Raw genomic sequence first — 21,753 nt, forward strand, 5'->3', positions numbered from 1 at the left:
CAAATTAACTCCTGTTACAAAAATCTGCGGCTTCAAATTTTATATTAGCTCTGCAAGGTTTTGAACTTGTCAGTGATACCTAGATACGGCCTTCAAAGGTAGAACCATTTCACCTGGTCAAGTCAAATTAACCGCATAGGGAAAGTTAATCCAACAAGTGAAATATTGCTGAGGCACTAAAAATGCTGTTCCCCAATATGTAAGTATCTTAGAAGAACACTGAGACCATATGAAATCGACAGAGAAAATCCAGAAACAGCGACAGTAAGACACGCTTATGACATAACACATCAATGCTGCTCACATGTCTTAACAAATTTATTAATTTCATTTCACAAGAAAGCTGACGATTTGCTTATGCATTTGCTTCACTTAAGTTGCCTGGTGTTCTGAAATTAATTATGTTAATTTTTACATCACATTACATGATATGAAATGTGAAAAGAATTAACCTAGACAAATTTTGAGTTTCTTAAAAAATAATAGTAATTAATCATAATAAAGAAATATGTATAAGAGAATAACAAATATGACTCAAGTTCATGCCATTTGGGTTTTCTCTTAGGTGTCTCTTGTCACCACTTTTCTTTTCAAGTTATTAAGTGCCATTTCACGAGAGAATCAACCAAATTAGCCAAAATGTGGCAAGGTGGGGGTCAACAGATTAAACCCAAATTTTCTGTGTTTGACAACTGTTACAAAAGATGTTGAAAACACACTTCAAAAAAATTCTGAAAATTCTGGAAAAAATAGATATTGCCATCTGAAATTTGGGGGGCCTGGCTACACAAAATATCGTAACAAAAGTAGTGGAAGTTTGCTTGAGAATTCCATGAAGGTTTTAACATTTCAGCTTTAACTATTCCCTTTTTCTAAGGGTCCATGCCAAGACCTTTCGGGTGATGTGTGACTAAAATGTCAATCACGTTGCTATAGTAACGAATTTGGCCCGTGAAAAGAGGGTACAAAATCAAGGTCAAAAATCAGCACTCGCCGATTGGCAAATTTAGCCTAACACGGCGTCGATTATGAATGAAATAAGGCAATTTTTGAACAGTTAAGGTCTTGAGCTTTGTAATTACGCAATAAAAAATACTGCACCTCGTCAGGATACGTTGGGGTGGACGTCTAGAATGAGGGGTATGAGCGGTGAGTTATACAGTGATTCCGGTTCACAGTGCCGTTCAAATGCGTTTCATTTTTATAAATCGTACTTTTTGTTTATATTAATATAATAGAAAATATTCTTAAAGTTTTATTAAGGTTATTGTAAAGATTAGAGGATAAAGAAAATATTTCGAAACTATCGTTTACGACTCTGCGTCATTGACCCCAAAATGTACACAACATGGCGGAAGGAGGCGGACTTAGATGTGATATAGCGAATATTCCTGGTGCAGAAAATATACCGTGCGGACTCAGTATTCCTTACAAATACCACACGAGCTGTGTTTTGCTTAGGGAGTGTACCAGAGACGTTAAAAACCACTTAAAAACCTGAAAGTGCTTCATGTCCAGAAACAAGCTACAGATAAAAAGGAGCTTATTCTTCAAAGCCTTCAAAAGGCTCGGCCATTTCGACTTTGACCCCGAGAGTGAACTACTCAACTTATGTCCAGCACACAGGTTTCGTTTAGGGACGAACTGGACTACGTCCACAAAGTGGCAGCACCCACTTCTCAAAGGGAAAGGGAAACCCTCTTCTTACCAAGCAATTGGCGTCGAGATTTCCAAGGAGCTGAAACTAAATTTTGGTGTGTTGGTCCCAGTAGGGTCATGTAAGTATATTGGCTATATCAGCTAATTGTAGTTTACCAACAATGGAAAAAGCATAACAAATTTTAAAACTCACCCAGTTTATATCTACACTATACAATGATAGGAGATCTTGTAGCATATTTTTTATACAAAATTATTGAGAAATGGAACATTTATATTAGAGTAACTCACTTGCATGTATTCAATGATTGTTTGTGCACATATATTATGAAACAATTTTTATTAATATTGTAGAAATTTAAGTAGTATATTTGGCTGATACTAAGTTGAAAGGTGATACCATTCTTTTTTTCAGCTCTTTGTAAAAGGTGTAAAGAGAAAGAGACTGCTCGTCAAGGGGGCGTCTCGATAGTCTGAAGGTTCATTGGTCCGAAGGAATCAAGGGTTCATTGGCCCGAAGGTTCTATAGTGACTATTGAACATTCGGACTATTGCTACGGCCCCCTTGTCACCATGAGAAGTATACAGCAACTAAAGATACAACTGTGGCTTCTATGTCTAAACTTTCTTCAGCCCAAGAAGAAACTGAAGTAAGTTATAATATTATTTCCATGCACAGTTTTAGCAATACTGTAATTATTAAGGTGCACACTACTGATATAAATATATAGCAGTTCCTCCACTGTTCTCATATTGAAGTAGAGATTTTATAAATCACTCAGTTTGTTTTTACATTGTTAAAGTACAGAGTTTATTTGTAAATCAGGACTTTGAGTCTAGTGACCATTAGATGGTTTATTGAAGATTTGATGTGAAAAGCTTCTTTTGTTGAGGTACACTAATTCTTTTTTCACCTCTCCGATTATTAAGGTTACAATAACTGAAGATCCTCTTTTTTCAGCATGCAAGGTTAGACATGCCAGTGTCAGGCAGCAGCAGCAATGGCAGCTCACAAAGTAGTGGGAGTACAGACCTTGAAGCTTCTTGGGTCTCTACACCTGTAAAGAACCAGGACCTGGGGAATTTGAATAATTTTCTTGTTCGTGGTGGGTTTGAACCAGCCATAGGTCAACTTAAATCTAGCTATGACACTGCTGCCCCAAGAACGAGAAGGCATCAACTTGGTTCTGAACTGTTTGTCACCTGGTCAGGAAGCTGTCTGGAGATATATTCAGAAAGCTGATGAGGAAACCAGTACCATCAAAGCACTGATAGCCTGTTATGAAAGTGCAGATTCAAGAAAACTAAACGCATAAGTCTGCCGCTGTATATGTATTTGTGCAAGACGTTTTTGGTCTAATGAAAGGCTCTACAGTGCATTTTTATTGGTGCTTTATTTTTCTTAATTTTCAAAATTACAATAAAATATATATTATTATCTTTAAGCAATCTGATTTTCTTTGAATGAGAAATGGAAATGAATAAAAACAGATATCATCCACCTGAAATGAGTGCTTCAATAATAATTTTTAAAAATGAAAAGTTACATAAAAAGTACGACCTTGCTCCATAGATAAAAATATAATATGGATAATCATACACTGTGGAGCATTACATATATTTTTTAAGGGGATGCTGATATTACATGCTTACATTACATTCTGCATCAGCCATATGGCTTGTTCCCAATGAAAATATTATCCCACATAGATCAATCCAACTCCCCAGATAAACAGATTTTAAAAACACGAAAAATAACCAATGAGTTGCTGAACACTCAGTCATGCATCCTTGTTGAACAGTTTCTTCTTTGTTTTTTATTCATCATTTCTTATGAGACTTCAAGGGGAGCAATTTTTTTTTCACATTTGTCCTTGCCTGCTTGTGCTGAATAAAGAAGCCTGTCTGTTCAGATAAAGCTGGTATCACTATGGACAAAATGTAGGAGCACAGTGGTAGCACCCAACAACATCTAAACTAATATTTCTCCAAAGCTGTCCATGTTTGTTTTCAGCTGGCAGACAGATTTATCTAGCAGAAATATAACTGCAGCCCCGTTCTAACTGGCTTTCTCCACTCAGTTGATCTGAAAAACAAAATGAAAATATAGTTTTACAAGTATATCCTTGCTTATAATTTTCTGGAAACTATGAAATTTACCCAGATGAAAGGCTTTCTATAAGCAAGGTCCTATCTACTGTAGCAATGATAAAAGCCACCTTTCAAGCTAATTATTACAACAATCATCAATGATATTGAAACAAACATTGATTGTAATACTTAACAACAATATTTTTCAAAGAGAAACGTATATAATCATATAAAAAGCCAAATGAAGTTTTTTTTCAATAAAACTAATAAGCCATATAAAGGATGATGCTAAGGCAAAGGCAGGGCACAGAATCTTATTTACCTCGTACCCCATGCCTAGTGACTGGGGCGAACAAACCTTGGAAATCTAGACACCAGTCGCTTGGTTAGCAAAGGATTTTCCTTTCTTTGTGTGAAGTGGGTGTTGGCACTCTCTGGATTGAGTCTATTCCGTCCCTAGTCGAAATATACCGTTAAGCTCAGTAGCTCACACTCGCGTCTGAAGAATGGGCTCCCTATCATTGTGTCCTGGTTTGACCCTGGACACAAAGCACATTCAGACTTTGTAAATGATTCTCAACATGTCTGGTTCACTCCCCAAGCAAGATACAACTCGTATGATATTTGTAGACATGTTTAAGTCCGCATGCTATCTTTTCTGCATCAAAAATATTGACTTCTCACACTCGACGTCCACATCTTTCCGCCATGTTGATTGTGAAGACGCACGCAGAGCTATGGACGTAAACGACAGTTTCGAAATATTTTCTTTATCCTCTAATCGTTACAATAACGTTAATAAAACTTTAAGAATACTTTCTTTCATATTAATATAAATAAAAAGTACTATTTATAAAAATGAGACGCATTTGAACGGTACTGTGGACCGGAATCACTGTATAACTCACCACTCATACCCCTCATTCTAGACGTCCACCCCAACGTATCCTGACGAGGTGCAGTATTTTTTATTGCGTAATTACAAAGCTCAAGACCTTAACTGTTCAAAAATCGCCTTATTTTATTCATATTCGACGCCGTGTTAGGCTAAATTTGCCAATCGGCGAGTGCTGATTTTTGACCTTGATTTTGTACCCTCTTTTCACGGGCCAAATTCGTTACTATAGCAACGTGATTGACATTTTAGTCACACATCACCCGAAAGGTCTTGGCATGGACCCTTAGAAAAAGGGAATAGTTAAAGCTGAAATGTTAAATCCTTCATGGAATTCTCAAGCAAACTTCCACTACTTTTGTTACGATATTTTGTGTAGTCAGGACCCCCAAATTTCAGATGGCAATATCTATTTTTTCCAGAATTTTCAGAATTTTTTTGAAGTGTGTTTTCAACATCTTTTGTAACAGTTATCAAACACAGAAAATTTGGGTTGAATCTGTTGACCCCCACCTTGCCGCTATTTGGTTGATTCTCTCGTGAAATGGCACTTAAAATTATTCTTGCCATTATAAATAGCAATAATAGTGGCATTTGCCTTTTTTGTTTTATTATTATTATTATTATTTTAATGCTTATTAATATGAATTTCCTGTTCTTCTTATAAGAAGATTAATAAAAAATATTTACCAGACATAGTCATTGTGCACTTATATTTACCATCTGACAATAACTTAAATAGAATAGCATTAGCAGTCTCTTGAAAATATATTTCAACATCCTAGTGAGCATGATATATTTGCATCAGACTGTGACTTACATTTAACAACTAACCAAATCATCAGGTGGTCAGTCCATCTAGGTCATTACCTAGTGAAATGTGTCAGTACGAGATTGCAACATTGGTTAGTTGCTAAGTGTAAGTTCCGGAATTTGATTTATATATATTTCTGATTCTAATCCTGCTTTATGACTGAAAACAGTCACTCACATGATCTATTGGAAGAAATATTTTTGCCTTTCTTACTAAAATGGTAATCTATGTGAATATGCAATGTGAAGACTACAAAACCAGTTTCTGGTATTGAAATGTATCATTTGTCAGCATATTCTCAGTATACTGCACTTGTAACTGTACTTGGGTATGGAATTTGCTAGTCACTTTATACATTAGCTGAAGAACATTTTGATTGATTGCCAGTGCATTATAATCTAGTGCTTTCCTCCATCTCATAGATGATTCACATTTCTGTCAATTTTTATTACTAGAAGCAAAAAAGTTTGAGTGTGTTAGGTGTTACAAGTACACATCCATGATTGTGTCTCACCTAACACAATAATTCATATGAAATAAGAAATTTATTCATTGAGCTATAGTGTCCACTTATTAATTAATGAATTTATATATATTTATTTGATGTGTGATGAGAGAGAGGAAAAAGGTAAATAAAGCTGTCTGTTACATATGCTTTGCGTACGTATTACAAGGTCAAATAAAAGTTTCATAGAACTGAAAGCAAGTGAGACTGGATATTTTATTAGACCCCCACCCCCCCACTCCCCAAATTGTTGCTTATGAAGCTTCATTAAGGTTATGATTTATAACAAGGCAGATACAGGGGTATGTGGTGGCATGAAATAAAAAAAAACACAAGTAATTTGTTTTCTGTCAGCTAGATATGGGTTAAATCAAGAATCATTTGCAAAGGTCTGCACGCTACACCTTCATATTTTAATGGATGTTTAGTCCTTGTGCAGTTGAAAAGCAGTAGCTCAAGTGTACACCAGTGATTAGATTTGCTCTGATTTATGCAGTGCTTTACAACCAGTTATGTTTCACATCATACTTGAACTTGCCTGCTTGCTTCCATATGTCCATTTGGTCCATTACCAGCACTTAGTGTGAATTATGTATAAACCATTTGCCTGAGTGTAATTTTAAGGTCAGTCACTGGGAGTTAAAGGTTGCTGATTGAAAGACTCCGCATATTGCCAGGGAGAAATATATCAGGGACCTTTTGAACCAGATGCTAAGTACCCATAATCAACTGCTGCCTTCCAGCTTTGAGGTGAATTTCTTCCTACTGGAGTTCAGCAGAAGGGGGTCCATTATTAATGATATTGCTGTGAAAGTTTATTTATTTGGAAAATAAGGTATTATACAGTGTCACTGTGTGATGTTTTATGATAATTTTATAGTTTTGACAGTGCATTTTCGTATGTATATTTTGTTGTTATAAAATGATATTGATAGATAATTGATCCTTATATGTTGAGAATTACTCATAAGGAAGTCATATTAGATAGAATTGAGCACTTTAAAAAACACTGTCAGAGGGATATGCATCAATTAATCATCTTTTAAAAAAACATCATTTGATTGTTGTTCTATATGAATTTTTGATGACATATGCCAACTACTATGAGATGCATTGGTTTTGACATGTTTCGTATTGAAGGAAATTGATATAATTTGGCCAGTTCTTTGGTGCTAGTATGTTGACTGTACTAGCATTTTACTTGCATTGCTTGCATTTACTAGCATTCTTTTGTTAGTATATCAAGGGCATGACCGTGGCATGTTCCTGAAGGCTTAATATTAGTAGCCCTTCAGTCTTGTAAAATGAGGATCTTAGTGGTTTATTGAACAGTTATTGACCTGGAGTCAGTGGTTATTTCTTATATTAACACTGGTTTATATTATTATATATAAGGTAACGTGTAAAATAAGTCAGTTAAATTATATTCAAAACAACTGATTCAGAAAAGTGACACACTTGCTCTTAATTAAGTTTGCATTTTTGTAATAGTTGCATCATAAACATTATCTAGTTAGTTATTTATAAAAAACAGACACTTGATGGATTACATTTTTGTACATTATCCAGATGGCAGCTTTGCAAAAAAAAAAAAAAAAAAAAAAAAAAAAAAAAAAAAAAAAAAAAAAGAATGGAAAAACAATTGATTAAAAAGGCACTTTTAAGGAGCACAATATTATGTCTGTATTCATTCATGGGTGAATCCCAGACAACTACAGTAAGCTTAGTCATTCACCTTGAGCATATAGGCTGGCTTGCATGGAATCAATAGACATTTGTATGGGTTCAATTCATTTTCCGTCATGATGTTATAATCATAATGGCAGTGTATGGACTCTCTCTAGGAGAGGTATTTCTTTTTTAAGTACCAAATTGCTTAAGAATCAAACATTTTATATTGATCTAAGGGAAGACAGTGATTTTTTTTTTTTTTTGGTTATAATGAAAATTAAAGTTTAAGTGCATAGTTCATTAATAATAATCCCTAGAATAACATCTGATTTGAAAACAAAAGCAATTGACAATATTTATTTAAGAGGACCTCTGGTGTCATTGCATAGATTTGACAACTCTGCATGCAAAACATGTGTATTTTGCACACCCCGTACCTGGTGCCTACCAGTAGTATGAAAATGTATTGTGCAAATATTATTGCATTGAAGAAGTGAAGTGCTGAGAGTCACTCAGTACTACTTAGGGATTTAGTAGGCAGTCTTGAAGAAGAAGTCCAAATTGAATACAGCATAAACAGTTTGCCTGCTGTGCTACTAGTAAGTATATTTCAAAATTTTCTGCATAGCATTCTAGATTAAGTGGGTGTGTCGGACAAGAATGTACAATACGATGAATGTTAGAGGAAGAAACAACCTAATAGATATAATTAAGCTATTGTCATTTAAGATGTGCTAATCAATATTGAGCCAATACCACAGGTTTGGATGCTTGTTCTATTATAAAATGTAATTGAATTTGAATATCATTGACTTAAATTTTATTTTGAAAGGTTATATTTTGTGGTTGTAGGTGTGCACAACAATGACATAAGCCACAATGTGGGGATAGTTTTGTGTCATGTTGTGTGCATCACAATGGCTGGTTTCTAAACTTTGGCACACCTTCTACCTGTTGGCACATTGACTGGATATATGTGGGTGTAGGAGTACAGCTAAATACCGTGAATTCAAAAATTCTATACACTCCTAGCCTGTGCCAAAAATGTGTAACCCCACTGGCCTTTTAAGCCAAAAAAGGTTTTAGAATATAACTTGGCCGAAGCAGAAACAGTTGGTAGGGACTGTAAAAATTAACAAAAAATTTACTGGCTTGGCTTCAGTTTAACTGGTATTTACCCTAGGGCCAGTGCTAATATTTTAAACAGCACACCCTCTTCTGTACTGTACATTATGCATATGTTAGTCTGTCTACCAAAACTGGTAGCATACTGATACTTTGCATTAATCATACGAGCTTGTCTGCAAGTCTGCTAAGGGAGCAAGTTAGATATTAAAGACACAGGCAAAATACCCAGAAAAATATGTTGACTGCATGTGTCCTAAGTTGTAGTGATGCGTTTGTGCATTTGTTGGTGCACAATTACCATAAACCATTTCTTACATTGTTTAATCATATTTTATCCTCTGTTAAGTCTATTGTATTATACTGTACATTTTTTTCTGTAATATAAAGTACCTAATCACTGCAGCAGTGGTGTATCTGATTACAATTTAACTTCCAATCTATCTGTCCATATTGTATAAGAAGCTAACATTGGGCTATCCTGAGGTTCAGAGGCTAAGGTGGACAGTATTGTTTACTAACTTCTCTCTTTGTCCACTGACCAGATAACCGGTCTGCTGGAACGAGAACCTCAAGGTTCTGTTGACTGGTGTTCATCTGGACTCGAAAATTGACACTGAACTCCTGTATGAAGCAGGGTGATCAAAATGTTTTTACACGCCCTGTACCAACTGACACACACTATATGCTACTGCACTGTATACTGTACCACATATATAAACATCAGCTGTGAAATTTTCAACCACCCTGTACTGAATGATTTTCACATTGGATGCGGGTGTAGCTATAGCTAAATGTTAAAGTGAACATCATCGTGTACATATGTGGCAACAGTACTCCTGCAAGTAACATTAGGCTGATATAAGAGTAGTCTAGATCAGTATTACAAAGATGGGAACCACTAACTGCGGAGGATTTAGTACCTAACACTGCGACTGCCAGTGGGAGATAGATTAACATCATTATTCTAGGTAAGGTTGCTATTGATGATGTTGAACTGGATTTGATGTCGGCATGCATGGCAGGTACACTGTGTTTTTATCGCAGGGAGAAGGACAATGACACGATTTATCATAATCACATAGAGGAAGCTTAGTTAGAAACTGATAATAGTGCATGGTATGAGGGCTTCATTGAAAGGGTATATATGTTTCATGTGACAGTACTAGTACTTACTGATGGGTCTGATGACTGAGTACATGTGTATAGGCTGGGGTTGTGACATTTATGCATGTACTTCACGGTATTTACAGACATCTGTCTGGTGTATATAGATAGAAAGGTATTAGTATGTTGTTCTCTCTCTCTCTCTCTCTCTCTCTCTCTCTCTCTCTCTCTCTCTCTCTCTCTCTTGTTCACCCACATACAGAATATTGAAGACATGGAAAAAACAGTGGAGATGCTGAAGGTCCATATGACCTACACTACAAGAAATCTGCAGGTTCCCCCATTTCTGTGCTGGTCAGAACAAAATATTTTATAATTTCCTAGTAGTCTTTGTTTACATGTGATTTAGTATTATGTATTGTGTTTTCACACAAACCTTGCCAGTAAGAGGACCTATGATATCATATAATATATCTTGCAGGTCCTTTGGCATTTCAAGTGGTCATGATCAGTCGGACATGCAGTCTCCCCATGTCTGATAGATTGCACATACATACATGTATACTGTGTATACGCATGGTTGCTCTCATACGAGTGCTCTATTTTGTACCGTCATATTTCATAATTTGCCATTTTCAAATTTAAACATATAATATTATCACATATTTATGATCATGTGCATGTTCCCACTAATACACACACACTCTCTCTCTGACACACATACATGCACGCACACACACACACACACACACACACACACACACACACACACACACACACACTTGGTGACTTTTCAAAATTCTCCCACAGTCATCATCAATTTGCTTGTGAATCATCCAGTCCTTGTCTGGCTTCCTAGTCTTATATATTGTAGCCTGTATTATTGCTTTCTCATTACTCCCCCAAAAACCTACTTCTATATCCTATTGTTGAATATTTTCATTGTACACAATTGCAGTATAGGAAAACAGCCCCTGACGTGTTTAGAAACAGCTGTAGAGAGTATTAATTAATCAATACAGCAGCTTGTGTGTTCACCCCCTGACCAGTAAGCTACTGGCACTTAGCACTCAGCTGGTATGTATGTACACTATTTATATAACAGGTCAACAGTTGTTCTCTCATCATTGCCATATCAAAGTATAGTTAATTGTATTTAATGTCTCATTAAGTATTTTAAATTGAATCAGTGACAGGGACAAGATATGGTAGTGCATCGTGACTTTTAAAAGGGTGGAGAAAATCAGGGTGTAAATTAATTGTGTGTTGTGGACCACAGTGTCATGAATTTGTTGTCTCCTGGATTGCAAATCAATCGCAATTATTATTTGGAAAGGCAGATTATCAGCAAAGTCTTTCAGTGCTTGTGCCTATGACAAGTAAATGCTTGCACTAGTATGCTACAGAAGCTTTGCTAAGAGATCAGAAATAAAGATCTAGCATTCTAATAGATTGCATGATCAAAATGTTTTTAGATTTTTTGATTTAGCATTATATTTGTTTGCAAAAGCTGGTCGGTAACACTACGAGTTGTCATAGAAATTCAGTTCTGTGATGTAATCATTACACATTGTGACTCACTTAAAATGATTTGCAGTTTGCAATTAAGAATAAAACACTGATGTCTCCTATGAATCATAGGGCATTAATTCTCTCAGTGAGATTTTTTTTACTCTCTTGTCATCTCACCTGTATCTGTATAATTAATTCATAGAAATTAAGATCATTGAAGATGATATCATGTGTGACCTGATTTGAGTGCAATATGACTTTATGCTAGATCTCAAAAGAATGGGAATGCATGTATATCACAGATTGGATATGGTTGGACATAAAGCACAGATGGATCTCTCTCTCTCTCTCTCTCTTTCTCACACACACACACACACACACACACACACACAATCAATCAATCAATCAATCAGTTTTCAATCTATATTTTTAATCAGAAAAAAAGAAGAAGTCATTTTGAAAATGGAGATCTATAAAAAAAGATACTGTAGCTTGTGGAGAAGGACAGTTAGTAATAATGTTGCATATTATTACATGACCATTATCTCTAATCTTTGCACTACTCCTAGATACCCACTGGAAGTAACAGATGATTCATAACTATGGCAGTTACTTGGTAAATTATTTCCAAAAACATAGTTTCTAATAGTTGAAAACAAATACCCTACAGTTGGTTCTTCAATCTTGTGTCTGATTGTTGCAAACAATAATATTGGATATTAATAGTAATATTAGTGCATTGTTTTGAGGATTGGGATATTACTTTTTTTTTTAATTCAGTGACTGCTTATGGCATGCTGCATCATAAATGCAGGGTATATGTACAGATGTGTGTTATGCAAATCTCACGCATGTGTACACAAACTTATGGCAAAAGCAGTATTAATATATATTTAATGTACCTCATTATCTTCTAAGGCTGAGAGGCATGCATCAAACCTGTTTATTGACATGGATTTATGCACACTGGTTAGAAAGTTGCTTCAACTTCACATGCCCTTGTCATCTTTCAGTGGAGAATATGATATTTGCATTGATCTTTTGTCTCATTTCTTTACCTAACCCCTGCACAGACCATCCCCAGACTTGGGAATCCTGTTCAGGAACCACAAAATATATTGGGTGTATAAGTAAAGGAACACCCTAAAACCAATAGACTGATAGTGTATTAGGGAGCGTTTAGATAAATTCACCATAGATGGATGGATCCAACTCTGTGTGAGATTCTGCCTAAGTGCCATCACTGTAATCGTCTTGAATGTCTGACATGCTTCCCAAAGCTGCTAGGGGTAATTGAGCCAAACACACATGAAATTTAATTACCCCCTATTATTTAAAAAAATTATTCAAGGAGGTGTGTCAGACATTTAAGCTGAATGCAATTTAGGGAGAATTTCCTGCAGAGTTGGATCGATCTGGCTAGAAGGATGTTTGAATCTGAATGTGGCCTTATAATGTCTTTTTCTTTCTATTAGGTTCATTGGTTGTCAGCCTTTGTGGTTTGAGACTCAGGGTAATACAGATGTCTGTCTAGCTTGTAGACATGGCTGGTTTATTCAGTTGTTTTCACTTGGCTGGTTTGTTTCTGCATTTCCAGTTGACTGAAGGTAAAAAAAGGAGTGCAAATGATAGAAGATGGGGTGAAATTTGATAGCAAGAATAAAGACGCCTAAGTTCTCATTTGAAATATTTGATATGAAGCAGCAACAATGGAGCCTGTTATTTTTTGTTCTGGCGACATGAAATCAGGATTTCTTAAGGAGTTCTTTCACTATATCATAATATTACAGCTTGAAAGAGAGTTCTGGGGACCATCAGCTGAAAAGAAAAGTCTCTCTCTCTCTCTCTCTCTCTCTCTCTCTCTCTCTCTCTCTCTCTCTCTCTCTCTCAAAGACATACACTATAGGTTAGAAACTAACTCAGAAAATGATAAGAAAGTACCTTTTATTGATCCAAGTTTAGGCCAACTTTGAAATATCATAATTTATAGGGAAATGCCCTGTGAAAGATAATTGAATAGAATGCTTTAATTTAATACTGAGAGATTTTTTTTTACAGACGAGCAAGTTGATAGCAACTTAGATTTACGTCCTCTAAAAAAGTCAGTCCTGCACAGGGGGTGTGCATATATATCCCGCCATGTAAGCTAAGCACACCAGTGTAATAAATAACATTGCCCATGTGATGTACTCCTCATCTGTCACTTCTCATATTGCATTGAGTTGATGTCACTGTTTCAGCTTGAATGATTTGTGCCAGGCTTGTATTTTTTTATCAAGGGCAGTGAATGGGCTCAGTTGCTTCATCCCTCAGAAAACACTGGATAATTGGGCTCTGGTTTGTTAATCCCAAGTGCATCGGTTGTACTTGTATTGGCAGCAGACTTTTTAACTCAAGAACAAATAAAGGTTAGTGCAAGATGAGAACAAACTTCCCCTGTTTCTTGGCAAGAGGACTAGAACAAGTTGGATATTAGGTGGAATTGTTATTTGGAGGACATTTTTGGCTGGCTTTTTAAAAGGGATTTGGAATGGTACTAATAATTTTATTAATGTAGCTTTTTAGATTGGCAAAAGACAAACATTTTCTGTACCTGATTCATCTTTTGACAGCACATTTGCATTTTGGATAAAAGAAACAATCTATCCAATTAGCAATCACACACACACACACACACACACACACTCTCTCTCTCTCTCTCTCTCTCTCTCTCTCTCACACACACACACACACACACACACAAATAGAAAATAATGATAATAAGATTGATTAATAAAAATCTTGTTGTAGAGCATATTGATGGAAAAACTGTGTGTCTGTAATTCTATTCCATAGAGCTAAAAGAGACAGTATTATATTTATGCCACTATTGAAAAAAGGACTAAGAAACAGTTCAAATGCATTACATTCACCACAAAAGCAATTATCCTTATAATGCAAACCAAATGCTTGAAGTACCATAACTGCTGACCTTGTAGGGCAAAGGGGTCAAGATAAACTTAAAAAGAAAATGGAAATGTCAGGGTTGATTTCTGCAGTATCATAATAGAGTCATTTAGAAGGGGTCCATTTAAATAGTAGAGCTGCAAGTGGCAGAAGGAATATAAGGTTTTGAGATGAGAGAAGATATGAAGAAATCTATTTGAAAAAGGAGATGAAAGAGAAAGCTATTGACTGGATTGATGAAAAGTAAAATGGCGTTTCTAATTGTAATGTTTGATTGATTGATTTATATTTTTTAAACATTTTTGCTTACAGTGAGATACAGTAGGATTAATAAAAAAACAACAAGGGAAGCATGGCTTTGTCAACTTGAAAATAGGTATCTTTTTTGACGAGTACTCAAAGGGTAGTTGATTTAGAGTGCAAGTCAGGACTGCTATAAAACATACATGCTGCTGAAGTTTGGCATCATCTCTCTTTTAATTTGGTGTTAGCTGAGGAATGAAAGTAAAAGTGCAGAGGAGAAATTTTGTTCCTATTTTCTGTGAAGAGTCTTTCTCTGAATCTTATCAATAATTTAAAGCAGGATTTTAGTAATCTAATCACTGGTATGCCTTGGCCTTGTTTCAAGAATTGTTATTTCATTTTGACTTCTGTCAGTTTATATGATATTGTCAATATGCAATATATACAAGTTTAAAGAACTAACCACGTATACTCCTTGATTTAGTATCTTATTTTTTTTTCTTACAGATATGTCTGAATGAAAAATTTAAACAGTTGAAAATATTGTAATTATTTAGGCAAAAAGGAATGACATATTGTGGCTCTCTCATTATAAGTTCCGTTCTGTTTTCTTTTAAGACGTGTTCAGAGAAGGCCATTTTTAACTCGAAAGTGACCTCACTTGTGTCACCAGACAACCATTAATTTCTAAGAAAAACAAAGGGGTTTCAGTATCATCAGACAGGGTGATGTCTACAGCATATAAAACTGTCCCAGTCACAAGGTTCGCACTTCACCACCCAAGGTATTTTGTAGAACTAAAAGTTGAAAGTTGTATTGTTCACTTGGAATGCATTAAGTAAGGAATTTTGGCAGTTTGTACCGCCTTAGCCATAACTTGGCACAGCTGGTTAGGCTGGGCCTGTCATATATATTTTATATTCACTATTTGACATGTTATGTCAACCCTGCCCCTGCTGGGAGGTGGTCACTAAAGCAAATTTTTTGTTGTAGTCTTGTATATTTTTTCACAGTTGATCGCTGAATAACTGTCAAAATATGGTAAAGAAATTTTTTCAGTTTCTTATGCCAAGTTAAGCATTTGGTGGGGATTTGAATGTGAAGCGAACACCTTGTGCAAGTCATTGCATGTTAATGATTTTGTCTTGTCTGTGTGTTCTTATTCCCCAAACCACGAGCAGTAATCAATTTACTTCTACTTTATAAATAGATGAAAAGACCAGAGGGTCATGCAGTGTTTTCTCTTTCTAGGAAAAATACCTTTAGGTACACTGTACACGTTTGAAAATTTCCCAAAGTCATTTATTTTGTGTGGGTGCTTTCAGAACAAATTGATTCAGGCACTAACAGATCCATGTATTAATTAAGCTCCACTTTGATCCGAGATTTAATTGCTGTACCTTGCAAAGACGGCATGTGTGGGAGGCAGAGAGTCCATAAGGGGATTAGTGGCATTGGTTTTAAGTGGGCCGGCCTTTTTTGATCCGCAGATTTGTTTGTCCGCAGATCAACTTGTGCTGAGTGCATCCTTTTTCTGTATATTCTGCAAAGCTACTGGTCTTATCCAATGCAGATCTTAAAAAAAAACTATCGTAAAAGTACCTGACGATAGTAGTTCCTTTTAAAATATAAGGGAAGACATGTCTTTTTGAATGACTTGCCAGTCACTTAGAACTTGTTCATGAAATTAAAAATTTAATAAAACATCAGATCCAAATACATGGATGGGTTGAGTGTGAGTAGGAGAAAATTGCTGTTTTCCCAAAGAAAATTCAATTTTTTCTGGTAAATCCCGTATAGAATATCTGTTATTTGACAAAAATCCAGAAACCTAACCCCCACACCCACCCCAATCCTCCCCAGCTGAAATAGTATCTATCTGAAATCTTAATGATAATATTTGATTGCAGCAAAAATTGTATTATCAAGTATGAGTGATGTCAAATTCTACTATCTTGAAAATACATCAAAAAATCATTTGCTCCCCAGGGGCCAATTTGATAATATCAGATGTTAGATATTAAGCAAATAAATGAAAGGAGATTATGAATTGGAGGAATTTTATCTACATAAAGTTTAATGCTTCTAAATGGCCACAGTTATTTGTCCAGTGTTTGGTTATAAATGTAAATAATAAGCCAACCCTTAGTGGGCTGAGATTGAAGGCACAGGTTTACAACTATTCATATCCCCATTCTTATATGGCCAGGAATGTAAACACAGGAGAACAGGTGGCTATATAGAAACACAAGTACTCTTGTCAGCTTCTTTGGTATGTTGGGAAGCTGAGGCATGGATTCTTATCCCTTTTTTAAGGAAATTAGTATGGATTAATAAGCATTTATAATTTTACTTGTGAGTCTCATTTATTATTGCACTTAAAGGTATACTTTTTATGCTTATTAAGGCAGGAGGTCACTGGACATTTGTATGATAGTGGTTTTGCCTCCTTGAGGTTCAGAATCAACTGGAAACTCCCCTTCTGGAGTATGTGTCTGGCTTTTGTCCAACCCTGTAACACCAAGGGTGAGCATGTATATATGTCTGTCAGAGGAATGTCACCTTCATTTGTTGATACTCGGGGTGAATTTTTGGTAGTGTAATGGTGACATACAGTGGGTGGAATTTCAAATGTTCTGCTGTAGATTTGATTCAGGGCATTGGATTTAAAGTTGGCAGAGCAAGTGTGAGTTAACTGTATACAGTATGTATGCTTCAGGCAGAGTTCAATGCATGTGGTAAAGCAGGTGAATTTCAACTAATTTGCAATTTAGCATCTATTGATCAGCAGCAGAGTAGCTTTGCCAGCTCAATTTTGAACACCCTGAGCTTCAAAGATACTAAAAGCTAAACTTTTTCATAAAAGGCTTTTAACTTTTTAATTGCCCATAATTTTATATACAGGTCAAAATGTAAAGAGTGATACCAGATTAGTTTCTGTTCCTGAATGTGGAGTCTGTGTTAACTTTTAACCCTTTCTTTGTCTTCAGTGATATGTATGTTAATTAAAGATAATCTCACAAATTTTGCCCGCTCTTAAATTGATAAGTCTTATCATATCAGTATAATTGTTAGGTGAGGCTAACAGACTTGGCATCTGAAGAACAGAGGAATGATAGTGATGAGGTTAATTACTCACTCAGACAATAGGACACTTTGTAGGTTTGATAATTAATAAGTTCATTAACTGTCTCACCTGTGTCCTAGTCAGGTGCAGTCTCTTAGTATATAAGCAGAGAATCAAGGAAAAGGCCTTTGCTTCATACTATCTACTGGTAGGTACAGACTGAGGGGAGATATTTTTTATGCATGGACCCTTTTTTGTACTTGGTTAGTTTGACTAAGTTAGTATTTTAATTAAGGAACCTCACGGGATTTGTCCTTTTTTTATACAAATCTTGTGATTTATTACAGAGAGGTCTGTACAGTAATTGAAAATATGCAATTCATGGCTTTTTTCCTTGTTGCAGGTATCCCAGTGGAGGCAATGCTCCTAAATGAGTCACCTACCCCGAATAGACCCAGATGTACTTCAGTCCATCCACCTTCGCTACGAGGACACAGCGGCAGCCATATTCCGCCAAAATCAAAAGAAAAAAGGAGAAGCAAAAAGTTACTTGACGTTTGGAGATTCCGCCAAAACTTTTGCATATGGAAAATTTGGGAACGAGGCTGTCACAGTACGAATGAAAGGAAAAGAGGTGTTAAAAGTCGACGACAGAGCTATTATGTCAAAAGTTTGCACAATATTATGAGGACTTGCTCAGTGGATAGACTTCTGCCTTCCTGAATTCAGACACAATAATTAGTTCTTTGTGGTGTTGTACTTGCGTTGGTGAAACAAGGAGTTGTGCCTTTATTTTGTTTCAAGCATCTTCAGTGCAGCATTGTTATTGTGTTTTTATGTGTGGACGGGAAGTTGATATCCATACATAACATCTTTGTAATCTGAGTTATAGGATAAGATTGACATTTGAACACACCACTTTTTTTGTTCTTTACTAAATAATTGTCTTTCATTCATCATCATCATTTTCATTAAACCAGAAGTCATACACACATTAAAAGCAAATATGGATCTTCAAGTCCATCCAATTCTAGAGAAAAACACCATCCCAAATCCAGCACTGTGGTATGTTTTTTCATCCACTGGAGAGAGCCCCACTATGAGAGTTGGCCACACCTGTACCTTCGTGCCAGGGCAAGATGGCAACAGTAGAAAAGTCTTTTGTATTGGAGGAGCCAATCCCAGTGGCCCTTTCAATGAAGTTTATATCCTAGACTTGGAAACATTTCAGTGGGACACTTGTGAAAGCCCAGCACTGATTGCACGCTACGAGCATTCCGCCTTTGTGCCACAGAGTCAGCCAGGGAAAATTTACATCTTTGGAGGAGCCACCCAGACAGGTAATTTAAATGACATTCAGGTCTTTGATGTCGGTTCGAAGACATGGAGCACTTTAACTCCTAAAGGAACACCTCCTTCCCCAAGAACACATCACGTCAATGTCTGTGTTGGCGACAGTTTCATTGTGTACAGTGGAGGACAGAGCGGTGCTGACCCAGTCACTGACCGCCAAGTCCATTGCTACGATGCACTCACTAACACCTGGTCAACATTAAACATTAAAGGAGATCCTCCAAAACCTCGTCATGGTCATATTATGGCAGCAGTTGGCAACAAAGTATACCTTCATGGGGGCATGGCAAATCAGACATTCTACGATGACCTGCATGTTTTAGATTTAGACAAGAAAACGTGGATGTTGGTGAAAAATAAAAAAGTTTATCCATCCGCCAGGGCTGCTCATGGAGGGGTGGCTGTAGGCAGTGACATCTGTGTATTTGGGGGGATGAACAAGGAAGGTGCACTGGAGGATATGTATAAGCTAGATACAGGTAATACTAGAATTACTGCTTGAAGATGAAAATCAGGTCAAGGCAAAAATGATTTAAGTTGTGAATATAGAGTATATCTCTGTATACGGTAAAAGTGGTTGCAGGTTTTATTAAGTACAGTATAATTAGTACATGTATATATGTTATTTATATTCTGAAAATTCTTTTTTTTTTAAACCGAGTACTTAATTGTAAGCACTTCTAACACCGAGTACTGTATAGTGATAGTGAAAGAGTAATAAATATATATATATATATATAAATTATATATTATTATATATATATAAATCTTTCCTAGTTTCCATGAAATGGACCAAAATAGAACTAGACGGACCCCCACCCACCAACCGCTTAGATTTTGGTATGTGCGCCATACAACTGGACCCTCCCCCTGCAGAGGTGCCATCTGGTGGTGGGGATGGTGTTGCCAGTGGTGGACAGCAGGTCAAAGCAGTACTGGAACAGCAATTGCAAGGACTTAATCTCACTGGGAAGACAGATGGAGCCACAAGCTCTCCAAAGCTAGGTATGGTAAAAGGTCCCCAGCACAAGATTTTCCTGCAAAAACTCATATTTAATGGAATTTCCTGGGGCAAACTTCTTTTCTCCAACTAGCCAACCTTTGATGCTCCTTTCCTAACATCATAACTATATAACAATCTGGGAAAATCAAAAAGTCCTTAAAGCTCTCTCCTGTCAAAATACAATAGGGAGCGCTGTGCTTTGCCTCACCAATTATCTGCTCTATTTTGCGTAAAGCTCGGCGCCCCATACTTTATCTATACCTTAACTCCTCAAATACTTACAGGTTTGCGTCACGGCTTGTCAGCAGGAAGGCGATAAATGAGATTTTTCTTGGAGACACTCAAATTGGCATTTATCTGTGTAAAAAATGGTCAGAAAATATCACTTGCCCTTGGTTATGTTCAAGTAGAAGTGCTTCATGTAGCTTAAGCTAGAATCCAACATGTTGGATTCTAGATAGCTTTAAGAAAAAAAAAATTAATCATACACTTTGCCCCTTCAAAACACGTTAACTTTTAATTGATCGTTTCTCTCTCTCCCTCTGTTTTGGTTTCTCTTATGATTAACGTTTATTAAATTATTACTATTATTCAGTAATGTTTGACTACTTTCAGCAGCAGGTCAGCAAGACAAGGACACTGAGAGCAGCAGCACAACTGTAGATGGCAGCTCAGTGGTTGCCAGTGGGGAACCAGGACAAGACCAAGTGGCAGCTGTGGCAGGGAAAACATTGGACATGTTGTTTTTATTTGGAGGAATGGACACAGAGGGTGAAATATTTGATGACAGTTTGGTGTATCTGGTTTCATGACAAGATAGTATGTGATCCTAAGTGAGATTTTTATTTGTCTGCGATGAGTGATGGTCTTCGCTGTTTAGTATGGCAGAATACAGCTGCAGAGCAGGAGACATTTCAGTTAGAGAAAGCAACTGATTGTAGAAATATTTGACTCATTGTTCTTTACCAAGACTCTGGGTCCTCTTCTCCAAGAAAACCTTTGGAATACTATGTATCCAGAAAGGACTGGGTTATCCATGAACTCAGTCTCTCTCTCTCATAGTATTGTATAAAGAGCAGCATACTCTGCTAATGTTAGAATGGGGTTGTGTGGTATCAAGCTCAAATGTTGTAATTAATTTTTTTAATTACAAGTCAGTTACATTATTTAGACATTCATGTGCATAAATGCCAATCATACTCGTGCTCATTTTACATTTTGATTTTTCATTTATCATTGCTGGTTACACAGATTACTTTCTTCATCCACACCATATAAGAGTGATACAGCTCTTTTAAACAGCAACGCAAAATAAGAATTTTGAAAGGGCTTCATTTTGTTCAAGTAGTTTTATAGCAAATGTTTGTAGAATGACATTAATTTGCAGTGTTTATTTTGTTTGTTTTATTAGAACTTTTGGAAGGGCAAGAATAATTTTGCTAAAATATCTGCCCAAGGAAATAAGATTGCACTGGGTAGTTTATGCTCATTATTTGCTGGTATATCTATATGATAGAATTTAAGTGTTAAAGACATCTGGTTTCTAAATGTGCTGAATAAGAGGGTGAAAGAAAAGTGGTTTAAATGAGTACTAGCTGCTGAATAGTATTTTTAAGCAATGTGTATTGTTGCATTTAACATCTTTGAATTGGAGAAATTAATAATATTGCTTGTGGCATAAATCGGGAGACAAATAAAACATGAATGAAATTCTTGTCAAATTTTGCTTTAGTCTATCTGATAAAAAAGCATTTAACATAAA

The 21,753-nt window shown here is 36.1% G+C and overlaps 2 protein-coding genes and 1 long non-coding RNA gene across 8 annotated transcripts; 2 read left to right on the forward strand and 1 right to left on the reverse strand.

The window, feature by feature from the left end:
- Positions 1-30: 30 nt before the first annotated feature.
- Positions 31-21,696, forward strand: LOC106171505 (rab9 effector protein with kelch motifs). Of its 5 annotated transcripts, none has more exons than XM_087009961.1 (4): positions 31-199; positions 18,039-19,467; positions 19,766-19,993; positions 20,610-21,696. In XM_087009961.1, exons 2-4 carry the CDS (start codon positions 18,642-18,644, stop codon positions 20,801-20,803), a joined length of 1,248 nt encoding a protein of 415 aa, XP_086866087.1. In that variant the 5' UTR covers positions 31-199; positions 18,039-18,641; the 3' UTR covers positions 20,804-21,696. The 5 variants fall into 5 exon arrangements, with proteins under 5 accessions (XP_086866087.1, XP_086866083.1, XP_086866086.1 ...); XM_087009957.1 differs by having other exon boundaries at positions 33-199; positions 20,607-21,696; XM_087009960.1 differs by lacking the exon at positions 31-199 and adding an exon at positions 8,083-8,234 and having other exon boundaries at positions 20,607-21,696.
- On the forward strand, positions 628-3,160 carry LOC106172663 (uncharacterized). Of its 2 annotated transcripts, none has more exons than XR_015333651.1 (3): positions 628-1,778; positions 2,075-2,309; positions 2,621-3,104. XR_015333651.1 is itself a non-coding variant. In XM_087009962.1 (3 exons), the coding sequence occupies exons 2-3, from the start codon at positions 2,274-2,276 to the stop codon at positions 2,900-2,902; spliced, it is 318 nt and encodes a 105-aa protein (XP_086866088.1). In that variant the 5' UTR covers positions 633-1,778; positions 2,075-2,273; the 3' UTR covers positions 2,903-3,160. The 2 variants fall into 2 exon arrangements, 1 of the variants encoding a protein (XP_086866088.1); XM_087009962.1 differs by having other exon boundaries at positions 633-1,778; positions 2,621-3,160.
- Positions 3,035-4,529, reverse strand: LOC147763119 (uncharacterized). The gene is made up of 2 exons (XR_015333652.1): positions 4,073-4,529; positions 3,035-3,745 (listed from the first exon to the last, which is right to left on the reverse strand). It is a non-coding gene; the product is annotated as an uncharacterized LOC147763119 (long non-coding RNA).
- Positions 21,697-21,753: the final 57 nt, after the last annotated feature.

The sequence above is a fragment of the Lingula anatina genome, chromosome 3 (genome assembly GCF_051362555.1).
Source record: "Lingula anatina isolate TDL-2025a chromosome 3, LinAna3.0, whole genome shotgun sequence".
NCBI lineage: Eukaryota > Metazoa > Brachiopoda > Lingulata > Lingulida > Lingulidae > Lingula > Lingula anatina.

What these genes read in the sequence shown, in the direction of transcription:
- LOC106171505 (XM_087009957.1), top strand. Translation starts at nt 18,642, where the DNA reads ATGGATCTTCAAGTCCATCCAATTCTAGAGAAAAACACCATCCCAAAT. An exon ending in TATGTATAAGCTAGATACAG is followed by an intron (nt 19,468 to 19,765) that starts GTAATACTAGAA and finishes AATCTTTCCTAG; the next exon opens with TTTCCATGAAATGGACCAAA. An exon ending in CACAAGCTCTCCAAAGCTAG is followed by an intron (nt 19,994 to 20,606) that starts GTATGGTAAAAG and finishes GACTACTTTCAG; the next exon opens with CAGCAGGTCAGCAAGACAAG.
- LOC106172663 (XM_087009962.1), top strand. Translation starts at nt 2,274, where the DNA reads ATGTCTAAACTTTCTTCAGCCCAAGAAGAAACTGAA. An exon ending in CAGCCCAAGAAGAAACTGAA is followed by an intron (nt 2,310 to 2,620) that starts GTAAGTTATAAT and finishes CTCTTTTTTCAG; the next exon opens with CATGCAAGGTTAGACATGCC.